A 19778-nucleotide genomic window follows, 5' to 3' on the forward strand; every position below is an offset into this window, starting at 1 on the left:
AATGTTGTCACAGATAGGACATAGGGAACACAGCTGCACAGAAGGCAGCTTTCTGAATAAAAAGTCTAGAGATACGGCTGCCTCTAAACCTGAATTAAAAGAAGTGATTTAAGCTGTTTTCCCTATATTCTTTACTTTTTTCCAGTAATCCCTAAATTATCAAACCAAATCAACAAAAGAGAACAAAACCCCAAAATTTGTAAATACAGAAATAAACCAAAAACACACATCAAAACAAGTATCCTTATAGTGAAAGAAAGGAAAATGGTAGAAAAGGAGGAAAACAGGAGTTGTGATAATTAAGGAAAGAAACAGCAAGAAAGTAAAAGAAAAGCTTTAAAGGGTGATGAAGTATATTTTGACTAATATACTTGAAATGTGTTTTAATAGTAGTAAGTAATTCTAATGCATAAAAATGTAGTAAAACTTCCAAAGGGCTATTTTTATTTTTAAAAAGTTCCATAGTAAATCTAAAAAGTCAGAAGTCAAAAAATTCTTGCTGATCAAATTACAATCATAGATTATATATGGATCATTAAAGATCACTAACACTGTCAGCACTCTGGGAATACCACAAATACTCATTAAAGCTCAAAGCTGCAATGTTCTAGACTCTTACCACATTTTGATTCTACCCTAAACAGTTTATGAATGAGACTTGTAACATATTTTAACAAACTATAAGAACCAAGGATGAAGATCTTCAAGCGTGCATCTGGTGTGTATTTTAGCTTAACAAAATTTCACAGTAGAAGTGTATTTTTTTCATTCAGAATATATTACACATCTACATCACCACCAAAAACACAAAGTGAGACTTGAAATTCCACTGGCATTTTTCAGGCAATATAATTCATGTTGTCAAGAAAGGATACAAAGCGAGGATACTACAGTTGTTTGCTGTTGTTTCAGAAATTTCTCACAATTCATTAGGACTAAGGACAGCTCATTTTCAGCATGTTCTTTTAGCAAGTTCAAGTATTTGCCATATCTGACGTAAAAATATTAAAAAAAGATTGTTTAAAGGTTGAATATATTTTTCAAAATTCCTAAAATGCAGAAACTCATACTTAATAGGCCTGTGACAGTTAAGCAGTCACAGCACTGTTCTTAACAAGTAGTATGTTGTAATATATGCATAAATTTGTAATAGTTTACTAGCAACTATTATTTTTTATTTAGGAGGGACACTCACCAAACATTTACTACTCCGTTTTACAATTTCCCCACTTTAAAAGCTTTTCTAGTTGAATTTCCCCAGTTAAGAGTTTTAGCAACTGAGGGGGATATAGGGGTGGGCTGAGTAACCATACATGATTCATTTCATTCTGTGTAATCATACATGATTCATTTTCTTCATACACATTATTTAATATTCCAGCTAAAGGTATTTTTTAAGTGTTATTAGTAGCACCAGAATTCAAATATTAAAGCTAAAGATAACAATCTGTGGAACTACAGACACATTAACTTTTCCTTCATCATGGCTCTGCAAGTTACCAGCTAGATAAAATGTGTAAATGGCATATAACTAAGCTTAGCTAAACAGAGCCATTAAGAGAAGTAATGTGAGGAAAAAAAGACATGTAACTCAGGATAATGTAATTTTAGCAGTAAATCTTACTAACAATTTGCAATTAGCTCTTACTACAGTAATAACCTATATAATTTGTAAAGATAACTTAATTATGTACTAATACCTTTTTCATTTTGAGACTCAGAATTCATTTTCTCAAAGATGATCTTTAGGTTTAAATGGTATAAAGCACTGAGTTGATGGATTAAGTATCATTAGAGTCATTCCAAGAAAAATCAAACAGATTCTAGAAGTACACTAGGGAAGTATTTTAATACTATCTACCTGACTGTCATTTCAACACCGAGCTGCTGCACAGATGAAAGGCTTTCATTCTTCACATTTGCATCAGTAGCTAAAACAAAAGAAAAAAAAATTAAAAAGTGTTATTCTAAATATGATTTTAACTGAAAACTAGTATGAAACTTTTTTAATGTATGTATTAATAGCAATTTTGAAGAACTTTTATATTTAAAATGAGTTTAGTGGTGTTTGCAAATGATGCATCAATAACTTGCATACAACTGCATCCCTCTTTTTTTTTTTCCTTTTATTAAAAACACTTTCTTTATAAGAAGACATCCACTTTTTATATGGTTATCTGTAGCTTTACAACACATCGAGAACAACCAACAGCTCTTTCAGATCTGTTTCTTAATACAAGTTCATCCCTTTTGGCACGGAATTCAGAAAAGACAGTATTTTCTGATCTACTTTCTTCCATTCCAATGGCCTTAAAGTTTCCAAGTGGTAAAGTCAACCCTGTTAACAAAAGTTCTATTCTGTTATGAATCTCACAGAATCCATTATAAATGCTGAATTAAAAAAAAAAAATCCTACAAGTACTTCTGTGTATTGTTCTTTCAGGCAGCAGTACATATCCCATTTTGTGCCCTTACTGAATATAAAAACCTCTAAGATAGACAAATTGAAAAAATTCTGAATTAACGCAACCTCTCATTAATATTTTCTCAAAATTTTACATTCTAAATGCAAAAGACAATGCATTCTCTCTCTCTTGTGTACACATCTCATCAGTGATAACTGTATCTCAGAAAAAAATTACAACCCAATAAAGTGTTATGAGTTACAAAGCTGAGGGCTTAAACCCTTATTTTTTCTTTTTTCAGACAAAGTGCTAATATAAAATCAAACCAAAGTGCTATTAAAAATCCAAAAATCAAAATTAATTTTAAAAAAAATTCTAAAAACTGACATTTTGTTAAAAATGAAAATAATATATATGCCAGCAGAAATCAAAATGTATTCATGCAAGTGGTTAACGTACAAATACTACTTGGAGGAAGGAGATCATACATTAACTTGATATATATTTTTTTCTATATCCTTCTCAGATAAAGAAATGAAACTGAAGAATTCCCTAGCTACTCATTCAGGTAAACACTCTATGCTACTCGCAAGCAAACAACGATACTAAGGCCATTAAAATAAAATGTTTGTAGTTAAGGGAAGAAATGCCTCTGGTCAAGAGAAAAAGCTCAAGAAAAAACAAAAAGTGCCCTTTCAGATCACATGAAGTAGATGATTGAAATTTTCTTGAAGAAAACAATACAGCAAAATTACACTTAACAATGAAGCAATAAAATTCAGGAGCAGGAATATGAGAAGCAAAAAAAAAAAAACCTCTTTTGAAATAGCTTTACTAAAATACAGCGATTTAAGTGTTAGGGATATGAGAAACTGACCTTGTCCTTTTGAGAAATAACTTTTATAGGTAAGAAAAATCAACTGTTCTTTGAGTAAGATTAAGTTATTCGGTAAGTTGATGGGATCAAAATAACAATCCCATATCAAGGACTTTTTTTTTCCTCAATGACAGAAGGTCAAATATATTATGCATAGCATACCAGAGACAAAATCCATGAGGAAACATATTTAAAATCACAGGGCATTTCAGTTAAAAAAATAATAAAAATAAAAGAACAAGAACAAAAAACACTGAGTTGAGTGGAACAGTTCACATCTTTTTCAGGTACTGTTCCAAGCTGTTTACTCATGCAGCAATTACAATACTAACACACACTCGATTTGTTTCCAGGTTCTTATTTGCAATTGTGAAGGCCAGAGACATACTATATCCTAGGCCACATGACTGACGACAAACCGGGGGGGGGGAGTTCGAATGGCTAGTGGTTAATTCAGTCCTCTCAACACCATATTTAATGGCAGGAGAGAGGGAAACGACTCAGCAATCTCTAAACCAGAAGGAATCCCAGCCTTTGCTTCGAGGCGATCCTCCCGTGGCTGGTGAGGTTGGAGCTGGTAGCAGAGCCTGACAGTGGTGTCCTGAGGAACAGCCGCAGCACAACCCCTGATCTGGGCCACTGCTTTCATTTTGCAACAGCCTATAGCAAGTACCGAATGCTTATTGCCTATTAATGTTAAAAGAACATAACCGATTTCATTGGTTTTCACTGCCTTTTCTCCACTATAATAATGTCTTAGTTGCTGTAAAGGGTTTTCCCCTTATCGGTTTTCCCTTTGATATTTTCATCCGTATTGTGAAAGAAGATAAAATTAACATGGAGTTTGGACTGAATAACAATGCGATATTATATATCACCTTCTCAAGGCAAAACCTCTTGCTTTTGTACACCAGCATATTTGATATAATCATAGCTCTGTACACCAGGCAGTTGAGTTATTGCCAATCCACAGCTTGCAATGGGAACATACAAATTGTAGTCCTTTGTCCTGTGTCAAAAGTCTTGATTTTCCATTTTGTTTTCCAATTAATAGACTGGGAATAGTAGGCTTTAGAAAACTATGAAGTCATTTAGAATACACAAAGGACTACTTCCCCCTGATCAGGCTTAGAAACCTTAACTGCTCCTTTAAGCTTAGAAAATTATTATTACTAAGTGGGACACTGAAATAGTGCAGATTACAATAGTGCGTTTAACGTATTCCTGCAAGCTTACTAGTCAACTTTTTATTCATGGATTGTAATGATGCCCACAATACCTCTGATTTAATACACTGAGTTCAATTTTCTGCAAAACTCATCTGACAGATATTTATCAATAAACCTGATATAACTACTGCCTTGAAACACAATGGGTTCCAAAAAAAGGTATCGAAAGATCAATTTTATAAATAAGAATGCCATTTATCCTCAAAGGACAAAGCACATCTCTGAACACTGAATTAGATGAGGACATGATACAGCATTGCTGTTTTTATTAAATGGAATGAACATCTTGCTTTGGCAATTTCTTTTTTATTTATCTAATGCAAGGAAAGGATTAATAAAATATGGAATAGCTTTCCATTTATAGTTCATAGGTAACAACATTTCTATATTGAAGAAAAGTTTTAAATTTCTTACTTAAAAAAAGTGAAGTATTGTAAAATGGAAGTTAATCCAAATCAAAACTAATAACTAGAAGGATATCAGAATTCCATATACTTCTCTAGGAGCTCTGAAGATTTATAATAAAAATATCACATTAAAAAGTAGACTTTGCCTCTCATTCTAAAATGCATAAAATAAAACAGCAGTAGGGGTGGACCATTTTTAAATATAAATGATACATTTTATTTAGCCATGCAATCACACTTTTCACTAACAACCTACCAAACACCCTTCAGATAAGACAATCATAAGAAATATCGGTATGCCTTCTCTCAATACTTTTTAAAACATCCACTATTTAACACTATTAACACTATTTTTGCTCATTCAAAATAGAAAATGCTTGTTCTGAAACACCTTCAAGAGCCAAAGATTGCGAACTATTAATTGCCAGGGATAACTTTAAACAGAAAAAGAAATGAACACAGTAAGTGAAAACTGTAGAACATTATCTTTTTCTTCAGTACTTTCTTTATTACAATTTCTATAACTACTTCTTCTTTCCAACACTTGCCTTTTTCTTTCATCACAAGTTCCTTTCCCTCGTTTTCAAACCTTCTCAAAAGAAGGGCAATTCTGATTTGTCTTATTTTCTAAGTGATTACAATTTCTTTCTCTTTCCCAGAATGATTAGTAACCCCCTATCCGTCTTTTCACTTACTCTAAGATTTTTATCAATTTATCACAGGATCACAAAATGGCTTGAAGTTGGAAGGGACCTCTGGAGATCATCTAGCCCAACCCCCCTGCTCAAGCAGGAGTCATCTACAGCATGTTGCACAGGATCACATCCAGGTGGGTTCTGAGTACCTCTAAGGAAGGAGAATCCGCGGCTTCTCTGGGCAACCTCTTCCACTGCTCACTCACCCTCACAGTAAAGACGTTTTTCCTCATGTTCAGACAGACCTTTCTGTGTTTCAGTTTGTGCCCATGGCCTCTCGTCTTATCACTGGGCAACACCGAAAAAAGTCTGGCCCCATCCTCTTGACACTCTCCCTTCAGATATTTAAAGGCACTGACAAGATCCCCCCTCAGCCTTCTCTTCTCCAGGCTGAACAGGCCCAGCTCTCTCAGCCTTTCCTCATATGACAGATGCTCCAGTTCCTTCACCATCTTAGCAGCCCTTCGCTGGAACTGCCCCACTATGCCCATGTCTCTCTTGTATGGGGGAGCCCACAGCTGCACACAGTACACAGTACTCCAGATGTGGCCTCACCGGGGCTGAGTAGAGAGGGAGGATCAGCTCCATTGACCTGCTGGCAATACTCTGCCTAATGCAGCGCAGGATTCCATCGGTCTCCTTGGCCTGAAGGGCACATTGCTGGCTCACGGTCAACTTGTTGTCCGCCAGGACTCCCACACCCTTCTCCGCAGAGCTGCTTTCCAGATCCCAGGCTGCACTGCTGCATGGGGTTATTCTTCCCTAGGGACAGGACCCTGCACTTCCCTTCACTGAACTTCATGAGGCTCCTCTCAGCCCAGCTCTCCAGCCTGTCCAGGTCCCTCTGAATGGCAGCACAGCCCTCTGGTGGATCAGCCACGCCTCTCGGTTTTGGATCATCAGCAAACTTGCTGAGGGTGCACTCTGTCCCTTCATCCAGGTCATTCATGAAGAAGTTGAACAAGACTGGACCCAGTATTGGCCCCTGGGGGACACTGCTGGCTACAGACCTCCAACTGGACTTTGCGCCACTGAGCTTTGCCATTCAGTCACTTCTCCATCCACCTCACTGTCCACTCATCTAGCCCCCACCTCCTGAGCTTGCCTATGAGGATGTTATGGGAGACAGTGCCAAAAGCCTTCCTGAAGTCAAGACAGACAACATCCACTGCTCTCCCCTCATCCACCTAGCTAGTCATCCCGTCACAGAAGGCTATCAGATTTGTTAAGCATGATTTCCCCTTTGGGAATCCATGCTGACTACTCCTGATCATCATCTTATCCTTCACATGCATAGCATCCAGGATGAGCTGCTCCATCGCCTTCCCACAGATCAGGGTGAGGCTGACTGGCCTGTAGTTCTCTGGGTCCTCCTCCTTGCCTGTTTTGAAGGCTGGAGTGACATGAGCTTTCTTCCAGCCCTCAGGCACCTCTGCTGATCACCATGTCCTTTCAGAGATGAGTGAGAGTGGCCTAGCAACGACATCCGCCAGCTCCCTCAGCACTTAGGGGTGCATCCCATCAGGACTCACGGACTTGTGGATGTCAAGTTTGCATAAATGATCTCTAATCCAATCCTCCTCCACCAAGAGAAAGTCTTCCTTTCTCCAGACTTTCTCCTTGGCCTCAAGGGACTGGGATTCCTGAGGGCTGGTCTTAGCAGTAAAGACTGAAGCAAAGAAGGCATTCAGCATCTCTGCCTTCTCTGTAGCCTTTGTCACCAGGCCCCCTGCCCCATTCAGTAGTGGGCCCACATTCTCCCTAGTCTTCCTTTTGTTACTGATGTATTTAAAGAAGCCTTTCTTGCTGTCCTTGACATCCCTTGCCAGATTAAGCTCCAGGTGGGCCTTGGCCTTCCTACTTTCATCCCTGCATACTCGGATGATGTATGATGGAAGATTTTACTCCAAATCTTCTAGTGGCACTGAAATTGCTTTTACTTTGCTTTATAACCATAGCTCTATCCAGTTAAATGCTTTAATTATTTGCAGTCAGTGACCAGAAATATGGTTGCAATAGACCTCTATGTCTACCTAACCCCCAAAGTTTTCTGAGTACTTAGACCTATGCATTAGATTTAAATTAAGGTTAGATGAATGTCCCCTTAAACAACCTGTTTCCCTTCCATTAACTACTTCGTCCTGGGTGTCTTAGACTTAACTACTGTCTAAAAGACAATTGTGTAAGTGAAACAAACCCCATCCAAAACACCTATATCTACAGCTGTTCAGGTAACTTTCAACAGTAATACCAGTATTGCCATTTTTGGAAACCTAAAATATTCCACCAAACTGTTGAAGCTCCTCAACCACATCCCTTCACACTCTTGACAACATTCCTATATTCCTCCCAAAATTCACCTCTAACTCAAACTCAGTGTTCCAAATGGAGCCAAGAAGAGCTAGAATTAGGAGTCCTTTTGCTTGAGTGGGGGGAACAGTAGGGGTAGAGAGCATATACCTAAAACAAGGGCAAAAAGGCAAAGAGAGCTTATGCAGCAACTTACCCTCTGTGGTTCAGTTAGCCTAAATCACTGATTCCTAGGTAGGTAAGGAATGCTTCACTGCTATTGCCTATTCAGTCTTCATAAATAAGTAATTCTATGCATCCTGGACAGTTCTATGAGTTTAGTTTTCCAGCTGCAAATCAGGGGACCCTAGGGAGAACTGGGAATTAAATTCTGCTTACAGATCCTTTTCCTTTGTTTGTTTTGTTTTTGGATGCAGAACAATATCCAGAGATCGAAAGGAATTTGAAGGTTTTCAACTTTTATCAATAGGAAATGATGGACCAATTGAGTACTGTAGTCTCTCTGCTCCAGGTCTTCCTGTGAAAACTCTCAGGGATGGTAAATGTCAAAAGGGATTAGGAAAAAGTGGAAGATGAATCTCAGAGTTTTCTTGCTTTCCCATCTTCACGGTCATGGGATTAGACTGATCTTAATAACCCTGATTATGCCTATTTCAAGTGTCTCAGTGGCGGTAATTCTCAAAAAGTTTTTTAGCATCCAGGAGCACAAAAAGGGACATCCCACAAAGCATGATATGCAAAGGCAATTAAATAGTATCGTTAAACTCAATCAACAGCCACAGATGCTTCAGAGTAAGTTATTTAAGTAGCAAACACAAGCCAGTAGTAGTATTCTTATTTAGCTCAGGCTTTAATACATCAATTTATTTTACTCTGTAATTCATCTGAAAGATTGTTTTCTTATCCATATTTCCTCCTATCTTGAAGGATCTTTTATATGGTTAAGTCAGCAGATGGACAACACTGTATTCATACTGAAATAACTGGATGCAGAGCTCAAATAGTTCTAAAATTAAAGGTTGATTTCCAAATGTCATGTATATTCCCTAAAACATCCATGGTCTTTAGGTAATAGCTTATTTCCCTGTTTAACTGCTCTTACTTCAAAGAAACAATTGGCTTCCCTTTCATACTAAGTGGAAAAAATGACTAAAGATGTTGCTCACGTTATTAATTTTTTCCCACTCCTTGGTGCCCAGGCCAAGTATTTCTATGGCTGTATAAATAATTTTTGCATAAATGTTAACATTTTAACTTTAATTATGGTAAAAAAGATTAATTTTCTTCGTATGGATGGAAATTACTTTCAATTCAAAGGAACCATGTAAATAATAACGCAACAGTAGTTTGTGAAAATCCAATGATAATCAGAGGTACCTGCATAATTGTTGCAGCTGCTTCAAAAACCTTTATGGTATGTGGTTATTTTTGTGCTCAGTTCTCTAACCATAGGCTTTGCCCATATAAATGGAAATTATGAAACTGAAAATTTAACCATCTTTTCATTTAAATAAAGGACAGTTTTTTTTGGGTTTTTTTTGTTTTTTTTTTTTTTTACTTACAGCTTTTCTTCTTCAAGAGGTGTCTAAACATTGACACTGTAGGTAGGCAGGTGCCCAAGGTGTTAGCATAAGCCTTTATTTTTCCTATCCTCTCTCCTTCTGATGTCCTTATAAAGGGTTTCTGTTCTAAAACATTATTTGGAGTTGGGGCAGAGCAGAAGTCATACATTTCTCACTATTTCTCTTCTGCCATTTTACTATTGTTCTTTGATGGTGGCATCTTCTCCAACCAAGACTCATCTAGACTACTTCCAACAGGCTGAATCCCATATTCCTTGCTTGGATTGTCTTTAAAAAAAAATCCCCTTTCAATATCCCCCCATATGCCTATTGTTGGAATTAAACTGTGAATGAAGAGACAATGAATACAAGATCCAAGAATATCTGCTGGAGAAGGCTGCTTACTACTCTTCAGAGCTAGGTAATCTCAAGTGCAATTCCATCTTGACTATTAAATGCATCTGTTATGTCATCAGACAGATTTCTTGTGCTAACAGTAAAAGATCAGAATATTTGTATCTAGAACTTCCTCTCTGAGCAGTGGTCATCACAAATATTCAAACTGTCTTTGGAAGCAACATCCCTAAGAAAGAATCACATTTTCAGTCCAATCACATTTTTTTTATTAAAAAATACAAATTGGGAACAGGAAAAATGCCTTTTGTTAACAGTATATTTAAAGTGAGTCTTTAAAGAGATGCACTCATCAAATGATACAGGAGGAAGGGAAGAATGCCCTTCCTTCTCCTTCAGCGCACTAAATTTGGGGTGTAGTCCTGCATTTCTCATCTGTTATTCCCTCTGAGAAACACTATACTGACAGCTTCCCATTTAAGAACTTCATACCCCTAGTGCACAATGTCTATTTTAATATTACAGCAAATTTAAGTTTCTTGCCATCCTATTGCAGCTAGGCATCAATGATCTGGCTTTCACTGATTATGGTTTATTTTTAAAGAAAAATAAAAGCAAACTGGAAAGTAATAATTGTGGGAAAGGAGATAGACAGAGTTCATTAACATTTAATGTCCATATTATGCGTGTCTTTACTCTCATCTGAATCCACATCAGAGCAATATCATTGCTGCTAGCAGAAAGTAAACTTCAAGTAAGATTTGTGTTACTGTTTATAATTAAACATTGCAACTGCATAGTGGCTTATCAGTCATTTTTCCTTCTTTCTTATCTTGCAAATGATAACAACCCAAACTAATTTGATTTTTCCATATTTGCAATTTTTTTAATAGACTGAAATCCTGAGGGATTCCACAACAGATGACTGTGTTATTCTAATTACAACTACCTACAGGTTTAGAAAGCTGTCATATTTTAAGATAATCAATTTCTCATTTCAAGAAACATGATAAACATTGAATATCTATGCATTTTACTGACTGAATCTACTTTCATGAAAATTGTAGCTTCTCTTCATTAAAATTAAACAGCTGTCCAGTCCCTCAGTCCCAAATTTATTTGAGAGAGAATGGTGGACACACCTAGACTTGTCAAGTGTATGTTTGGCTTATGTGGATCTGGGGCTAGGAGACACATCTGAAATATGGCTTACCTTCTAACAACTCATTAGCTGCTACCTAAACCAGCAAGATATCTCTACTGTAACAGCAGTTTCAGGAGTTAGCTTAGGTAACACTTATAATGGCAAGATGCTCTGAAGTAACATGGCATTCAAGAATTAATTGTGGTTCTTGGAGAAATTCCCACCTTTAGAAACCCTGGAAAAAATCCTGAGAAATTTACATAAACCTAGGCAATCATTATTTAATCACTGAGAGAGTAGGAAACCTAATTTTAAAGAAAAAAAGTCTCATAAATATTTGAGCATATTTTGTTTGTCCCTTCTGTACAAACACAGGAAGTGTGAGTACAGACTTTGGGTCTCAAAGCATATTTCCTATTTTTATAGCAATGCCACACTGCATGTTTTATGATGTAAAAAAGAATCTACAATGAGTGTAATTCAGCTATACAACTGAATCTTACAGTCAAGCCCTTTAAATCTTCCAGAGTGGAGTACAATCATAGATTCAATTTTACAGCCAGATTTCTGTTTCATTTAATGTTAATCAGTATGACTTCATTGGTCTAAACTAGTCTTCACAGACAATACTCATTTCGATACCTGCCTGAAAAATGTGCTGAGAAATTTTAATTACTATTACTACTAAATACTATTACTATTCCTATAAAACTTGAAATACAACCAAGTTGAAACATATTCTGCTTGATTGAACAACACTCCTTCCTGGACTGGAGAACTCTTCTCCAAAAGAATCTCTGGCAATAGTGTTGCTGACAGGGAAAGAAAACATGAAAGGAATACCTGCCCCTTACCTGCATTTCACATCAGTGTTTTGACCATCAGACTACTGGTTATCTTAGATAAGGCCTCTCACTCTCCCATTTCCAAACTTGTCCTCATTAAAACACATGGAACCTCAAAAGCATTTGTAAATGAAAATCATTCATCAGCCATGTCTATTCTTTGGGATTTTCAGTTCCAAAAAATGAATTTAATGCACGTGATTGTCACAGGATTTCCAAACCTTGTATTTCTTCAAGACTAACAATATATTTCAGACGAACCTTGCCTTCTCCCTTTTTCTGTCTCTTTATCTAGGAATAATAATAATTCCCTCGAATTAGGATAAATGAGAAGAACTTGAACTTCCCTCCTGAACAGATACAAGCAAATTTTTTTTCCAGTCAACAGTAAACTCAAAAAGGCAGCTTCAGTTATCCAGGAATTAATTGCAAATCCAAGTTAAAACTACAGTGTGCAGTGGCTGTTGCCACCTCCATCATATGGTTCATGGTGAAATCACAGATCAGTGAGTAGAAGACCCAGGTTCAACCTTCCTGCACTTGTTTTAAATTGTAGCTTGGAAACAGGCTGAGGAGAATGGATTGGAACTAAGGTTCTCCACTTCTAAGTCAACGGAGTAAGGAGAACACCCTACCTTTATTAGAGCTCTTTCACAATGGAGGAAGCACTTGGCCACTAAGGTTAGGTAAGGGCAAGATGCTCTAGTTTGCTAGACAATACGTCCACTTGAAAGGTTGGACATTAGTTGTCAGCTCCTTCTCCAGTTAGTTTTTGCCTTATTTATACAAGGCAGAAGAGCTCTAATGGGAAAGACTAAGATAATCTTGAAAAGCTAAGTCTGTTGGGTTCTCCAAGGAAATGGTAGATGTGCATCCCCCAGGACCGAAAAGGAAACTGAACCTGCGCCTTCCATATTGCTAAGTGTGTGATACCTTGAACTATGACCTAAAGAAATGCACAGAGGGGAGCAAGAGGGGCGCTCTAGGTGTCAGCTAAAGCCATGAAGACATTATGAGGGCTTTTAAAGGAATCGTCTGAGTCATTACTTGAACTGAGAAATGTTAGAAATACATAAATACCAAGTTTTATGAGGCCATGAGAAGACTGTTGTTGCTTGTTGTGCTTCCTGAGAAGTTGAAACCTAAATGACAAACTGATACAGGTCACAAAAGAACTCTTAATGGGTATGGTCTAGAAGAATGTTGGGATTCAATTTTATAAGAACTGATCTTTTGAGGAGAATGCACATAGTGGCAGAAGAACTGGCACTTCAGCAAGTCTATAAGCAAAGGGAGTGATTCTCAAGTAAAATTAAGAATATTCCATTAGCAAGCTTTCAGCAGGTAGACGGGTAAAGGCAAGGCCACCACATAAAAGAAAAAAGCCCTCTAAGTTACTAAAATGATTTTATGCTTTCAAACTTCAAAAGCAAATCTGAAATCCCCAAGGACACTGTATCTGCATTCTATGGACGTGCCAGTAAAGTAATAGTATAAATGCCAGGCTGTCCCCAAAGTGAGTTTAATTCTCCAGCATTAGTGGGAGAATAAATACTCTAAATAACTGAACCACAACCTTGGAGAATAGTCCTGGACAGATAGTAAGGAACAAAATTACATTTTTGGGTAGATATTAAAAATGCATCTAAATCTTCCCATTTTGTAAGATTTTTTTCAAATATTAAAGTTTATTACTTTACAGTCAGAATAGATTAACTTTATCTTTTGTCCTTTATTCTTGGCTGTAAGTGAGACATCGGTGATAAACTTAACACTCATTACTCTGTTCGTTCAACTAAAGCATTATTTTTAATGCATACCCAATATAACTGCCATACTTTTGGGGTGATCAACCATTATGAGGCTTTCAACAAATAAGCCCAATTACTGACACCATCTTAAATATTTATGCCATCAGTTATGCAGATCATCCTATAATAGATGTCAACAAACACTTTAAGTCATACCCTCACCTATATTGCATCTCCATCTCTTCACTGTCCATACAGAAATATGGGAACACATCACTAACATCACTCATAATTATCTGCACTATTTCCTCAAGTACATCATCTTTTCCTCCAAAACAAGGTATTTCCCATCAGTTAAGTAATGAATTTCGGAACTGTTAGAGAATATTTTCAACAACCCCCAAAATGTTACAGATACATTTAAAAAGAAAAGTAATTGAAATATGAAGCGGCTGCAAGGTAATGAATTATTAGGAAACTGACCTTTATTGTCTCCTGTGCTGAAATAACAATCCGATGGGCTTTCAGAAAGATGTGACACGAACTTTTCGATTAATTCTGCCAAAACTACAAAAGGCAAAAATCCATTAAAACATTAGAGGCAATGAACAAAATGTAAAACTACATTACCTTACAAGATGACAGTATGAGAGTAAATAAAGCTATCTGAATAGCTGCATGTTTATTCATGTTTTTATGGGGGAACAATTCAAAGCATGCATTGTGCTTTTATATTCCTAACGTCATTCCTAACTTAAATTAAATTTTAATAGCTTTACTGAGAATATGTTCAGTGTAAGCTGAAAGGGAATAACATATTATCTTTATATCCTCCAAGGATTACTACCAAATTTGTTACACCGTATCAGTATAAAATGAAAATTAACTATAATTAAGCTACAATACTTATGCCATTTGTCTGTGTGTGTGTGTGTGTCTGTGTGTGTGTGTCTGTGTGTGTGTGTCTGTGTGTGTGTGTCTGTGTGTGTAGACAGGAAAGCAAAAAACCTCTGTATCAATAAAAGTTAATGAACTTTTAAGAGCCATTTCCAATAAACAATGTAAAATCGCCTATGCCATCACAAGATAAAAATTACACACTTAATTTTAAGTGACAGGAGAATTTCCTTTGGGAAAGTCTATGTTTTATGATGACCATAAAGTTCTTGCTCGATTCTTACCAAATGGAAGCTCTAAGTCTACAGTTACTGCATAGATAAGCCAGATGCTGAAATCTGGTTGCTATGTAAGAAATCATATCTATAAGACATCATATCTCACACCTTAACAGAATATTAACCAGGAAATTAGCGGCAACTCTCAGTGAAAAATCATTAGCAAAGACCGTTCCCAATCCTTGATTCTGTAAGCTTGATACTCCTGCAACTGAACACAGTATCTTACAGATTCAGACAAAAGGATACAAGGAGGCCTTTATGCATATTGCATAGAGGAAGTCCATACTGAGATGACCCATATTAAGAATTCAAGATAGCAACAATTAACTTTTTTTTTTTTTTTTAATAAGTAAATGCCTTCCCAAGACAGCTGCATGGTAAATTGAATTTAAAGATTAGTGTTGCAACTTTCTTTTCACAACAATCCAAAGCAAGGAAGTGGATTTAGAGAGTAATAAGAGTAGTTACCTTCGGGATTTCCTGTCTTCAGTCTGCATGCTATAATTTCCTTGGTAGCACCTCAGTACAACAGGACTCGAGCTGTACTCTCTCAGCCTCTGCTCACCCATTCCCGCACATAATCTCTGTGCACCCACGGGTGGTTTTGTTGTTTTTAAACCAGACAGTTTCACTAAACCGTTTTAGATGGTAGCTGTACAAATGGTTGTAGCAACACAAGCAAGGCATAGCAGTCTGTGGTGGAGGTGGCAATGGAAAGACACAGAACTGTGGAACTAGCCCTCCTGACAGGAAAATTAACATGGGAGACTGTAGTGCAAGCTATTTTCTGAGTGAGGAGGCGGAAGACAGAACATCAGCTCTGCCCACAGTCTGATGCCTGTTATGCCAGAAAAATAATGAAGAAAAATCTCATAAAGTCAATAATTTAGTCTTCCTCCGATCACTTTAAGCTAACATATTGACATTAAATCATGACTTTTCCTGATTAGTTACCTAAAACATTTACAGGAATATAATATTTGTCTAACAGTAGGAACAAACTCACACAGTCGTTTCATGGTCATGAATTAGTCCAAAAAGTTTTTCAAAAGCTTGAATTTTGGTATTATTTTGTTGATGGGGGAAAAAAAGTTTCACTACAACAGCTAAACATAGTTTACAGTTAAAGCAGCCAATTCCAACAGTAACAAAATTAATTTTGCATTGCAGAAGACTATTTTATAAACACAAGCAGCCATCTCTTGCTAAATCAAAACAAAGAAATTATGCATATAAATTTTGTTCTTCCACTTTCTTTACAGGCAGAAGAAACTGATAATTAAACATTATATAACATTTTTTAAACGTGTCTCTAATAAACCTAATAAAATGGATTAGCAAAAAGCAATTTATTTTAAAGAACTACAGTTTATTCATTTTGTGAGTACCAGAATAAATGATCTCTTTACAGCCTTCAGAATTTTTTTAAACAAAAAAAAAACAAAAAGCAAAAAAACCAACAACAACAAAAAAAAAGGTTTACACTTGGAAAGGTAAACTGCACTGAAGAGTTAGTTGTAGAGTTCTTCAAAAAATGATATCATTTACTGTATGAGTATGGAAAAGTTATTGCTGTTCCCACAATATTTTAGGCACTCTGAAAATGTAACATCTGTCTTTGAAATCATGCTGCATCAAAAGCTTCCCCCACCCCTCTCTCTTCTAAGGATGCCAAAGAAGTTTTCCAGTGCAGATTAACATTTTAATTAATTTTTATGGAATAGCATAGATATATGCCTATTTTTTTTTTCCTTGCTTACTTTTACATTCTGGAAACAACTTAACTAATATGCTTAGTGGAATTTGGTCCACAAACAACAATAAATACTTGTGCAAGTAAAACAAAACACCCCAGTGAACCAGAGCTATAGATAGCAAAAAGTAGAAGTTTAAGCTTAAACTCTGTAAGCACATATATGCTTAGTGCATGACTGTTCATATTGAGATTACTGAAATATTCCATGATGTAGTAACAAACAGGAGCAATGTTAAAAGAATAAAATACTGCGTAATTCACAAAATTTAAAATTGCATCAGAACACTGCATATTTGTTCCCTTTTTGTTGGAAGGCATCCACATGCTTGACCTAACAGTCAAATATTTCAGTTCAGTGCTTGAGTTATTGGGAGAAGTGACAGCTCAACTACTAAGCGATTTTTTGAAACTCAAGCACAAAATTGACTTCCACCATTTAAAAGTATTTATCTAAGTGCCTATCAGGATCTTTGAAAGCTTTTAATCAAGTTTGAGAGAGGAAAAGACACATAAGTGGAGTGTATCAAAACGAATTTGGTTAATACACAAATAGAGGGTTTTCACAAGACATAGTCTCTTCCAAGAGAATGTTCATGTAAAATGACAAGTAGTTGTTCTACATTATTTTAATTTTTGTGTTTTAATACTAAGTCAATTAGCTGTTATTTACATACTTTCTGGAAATGTTTATGAGATAGAAACTGCCTCAGTGATTTTTCATTCAACTGAAAAAGCATACAAACCAAATTTAGAAAAGTTCATTGTGCAGCAAAATCAGGATTGCTGTAACAGCACTCATTTGAAGTCATTCACAAAGAATTAATGCACAAAAGGCAAATAATCTAAATTGCTTTTAAACAATGTAAGAGTACTGATTAAAAAAAACATATGATTCAAACTGTTAATAAGAGGAGTAACCAGGAGAGGTTACCTAGTACCCACACTCTAAAAGGTTTAAGCCAGAAAGGTAAAAAACTACAAGGTGCCACTAGAGAGCGGCCTTATGTTTAGTAACAAAAGCATCAGAACTTTTTAGATCCTGTAATGTAACTTGATCATATTCTATACTAACTCTCAGATGCTTCAAAGGAGTTTAAACCAAGCAAACAAACAAACAGAAAAAAACACCTCTCAAGAGTTAACAGTAGTCTTTCATGACTTGTGTTAGAGGTTACAAATTCAAGAGTGAAAATCTTGAACAGTTAGTTTCTTTTTGTAACAGTAGTGTCAGAAATTCTTAACTCCATCAACTTCAATTTAATAAATCTACAAAAAACATTGCCAGCAATTCCATTCTTAATGGCATCAATGGGGAGGCCCTTCTTGAATTCCCAGGATCAGTGGGAGAGATTTTCAATTATTATACATTGAAATGGCAAAGGAACCACCTGCATTCTCTTTGAGAAGAAGAAAACAACATACTATAACGTAATATCTTCTTTATTAATGGAAAACAATCTTTTCAAATTCAACACTAATCAAATAGTGTAATCTTCACTCACATGCATGCACATTCACATTCACATGCGCTTACACTGCATGAAAGATTTTCCTTTGGAAGTTATTCCAAACTGCTTTGGAAGACAAGAAAGAAATTCTGATTTGCAATTTTTCTTCCTACATAACCTGAAAGACCTACTGTTTCATTTTAATTCTAAAACAAGCCTCCTTCAAAAATCAGGCAAAGACATAAAAAGGTAAACATCTTTTTTGTATAATTTTAAAATCCTCTTTTGCAAATGCAATACTTTGAATTTGGTCATACTAAAAAAAAGGGAGCAGATAACAGAGTCTAGATCTAATTGAGTGATCTTAGAGACAGAAGATTTGGGGAATATTTAAAAAAGATGAAACTGAGCTTAGAAAACTTAATTGGTTCTTACAGAGAAAAACAGGCTCATCTGAGGACCAATTTAGAATGGAAATCTAACTCAGTTGCTCTGATTTGCCTTTTTGAAATCACAGCTGGGAGAAGTTTCTCTCACACTTATAAAGAGAGCCTATGGAAGACTACTCTGCAGGCTGAAGTTAAGTCTTCCACCTAATGAAGGCTGAAGTTAAAACCATTTTCTCCTAAAAAGGAGAGAACATGTTACCAATGTTCTAATGGCTCTAGAAATGTAGTATCTCATTTTCTTTGAATCAGAAAGATCCTGTTCATCAAAACTGAAGTCCCTACTTATCATTTTTATTTTTATATACAGGCAGAGTGCTGACAACTAAGACACCCTCCTTGCTGAGACTCTGGTAGCCTACAGGTGTACCTTATAAACTACATGTAGGTTATATACATATACTTATAAGCTACATTCACAACTCCTGCTGATGAGGGAACAATTCAATTCTTTTCCTGGGTCTGCTCAACATTTATCCAATTATTACACTATCATTAAAAATATTAGGCTACTTTGATACATGGCAAAAGTTTAATATTTTGTTATCCTGAAGAGGAACAAAATAAAACAAAAAAAGTCATACCTATTGAAAATACCCATCTTTTTGATTCTTCATCCTATGAGGTAAGTTCTACAGTTACTTTCAACTTTATGCAGTGACTGCTAAAGGCTGTAGAACACAAACATCACAGACAATGACATTTCCTCAAAGGATCATAGTCTTTTTCATCACCATGTTTTGACATAGCTACTTCAGACAGTGCAGAGCTCACAAAGCATTAATGGGATTCCAAAATGCTTTGTTGATCATAATCACTCTGCTTTCAGCAACCATTCAACTCCCTGTTAAAAAAAAAAAAAACAACAACAAAACAAACCCAAACAGCATTTTCCAGCAACATCTCAGCAATTTCAAGAGCTTCTCACTATGTTTTTCAAGTTTTTAAAAGTCATCAATACTAGCTGAGACTAAAAGAGTAACTCCCTGAAGATAAAAATCACCATAAAGAAGATACTGCCTTTTTTCTCTTTTGAGAGAGAGAACATTTTGGAGGTAAATAGATCCTAAAGAATAATGGCAATCTAAGTCCAGATTTCTCAGGAAGAACATGCCGCAGAAACTCTAAATGCCTCCATGGAGCAGGACACTGTAGCTGGGTTCACGATCCTTATCCATATCCCCATATGGATATACAGTTATAAGGTATGAGGAAAAAAACCTAGGATTTTGAGACTGATTATCTCCCATGATGGATGAAAGAATGTTAGCACACAGTTTTATGATCTCTGCAACACCCCCATTTTTTCTTATTTAGGGTTTAAAGTCTCCTAAATGAGGAGAGGATTAAAGTTGTTGTATGTGCCCAGAC

At 36.1% G+C, this 19778-nt stretch overlaps 1 protein-coding gene across 4 annotated transcripts in view; it reads right to left on the reverse strand.

Moving 5' to 3' along the window:
* Positions 1-19778, reverse strand: part of TBC1D32 (TBC1 domain family member 32) — a 98102-nt gene that overhangs the window by 13161 nt on the left and 65163 nt on the right. For all 4 annotated transcript variants that reach the window (XR_010388349.1, XM_064508929.1, XM_064508928.1 and 1 more), the window contains exons 28-30: positions 14063-14146; positions 1862-1931; positions 876-991 (exon numbers count right to left, since the gene is read on the reverse strand). Coding sequence is in view for 3 of the 4 variants with exons in the window: in XM_064508929.1 (XP_064364999.1) it covers positions 876-991; positions 1862-1931; positions 14063-14146 (270 nt within the window). In the remaining variant the exon portion in view is untranslated. The remainder of the gene's footprint in view (positions 1-875; positions 992-1861; positions 1932-14062; positions 14147-19778) is intronic.

This window comes from Dromaius novaehollandiae, chromosome 3, assembly GCF_036370855.1.
Source record: "Dromaius novaehollandiae isolate bDroNov1 chromosome 3, bDroNov1.hap1, whole genome shotgun sequence".
NCBI classification, from domain to species: domain Eukaryota; kingdom Metazoa; phylum Chordata; class Aves; order Casuariiformes; family Dromaiidae; genus Dromaius; species Dromaius novaehollandiae.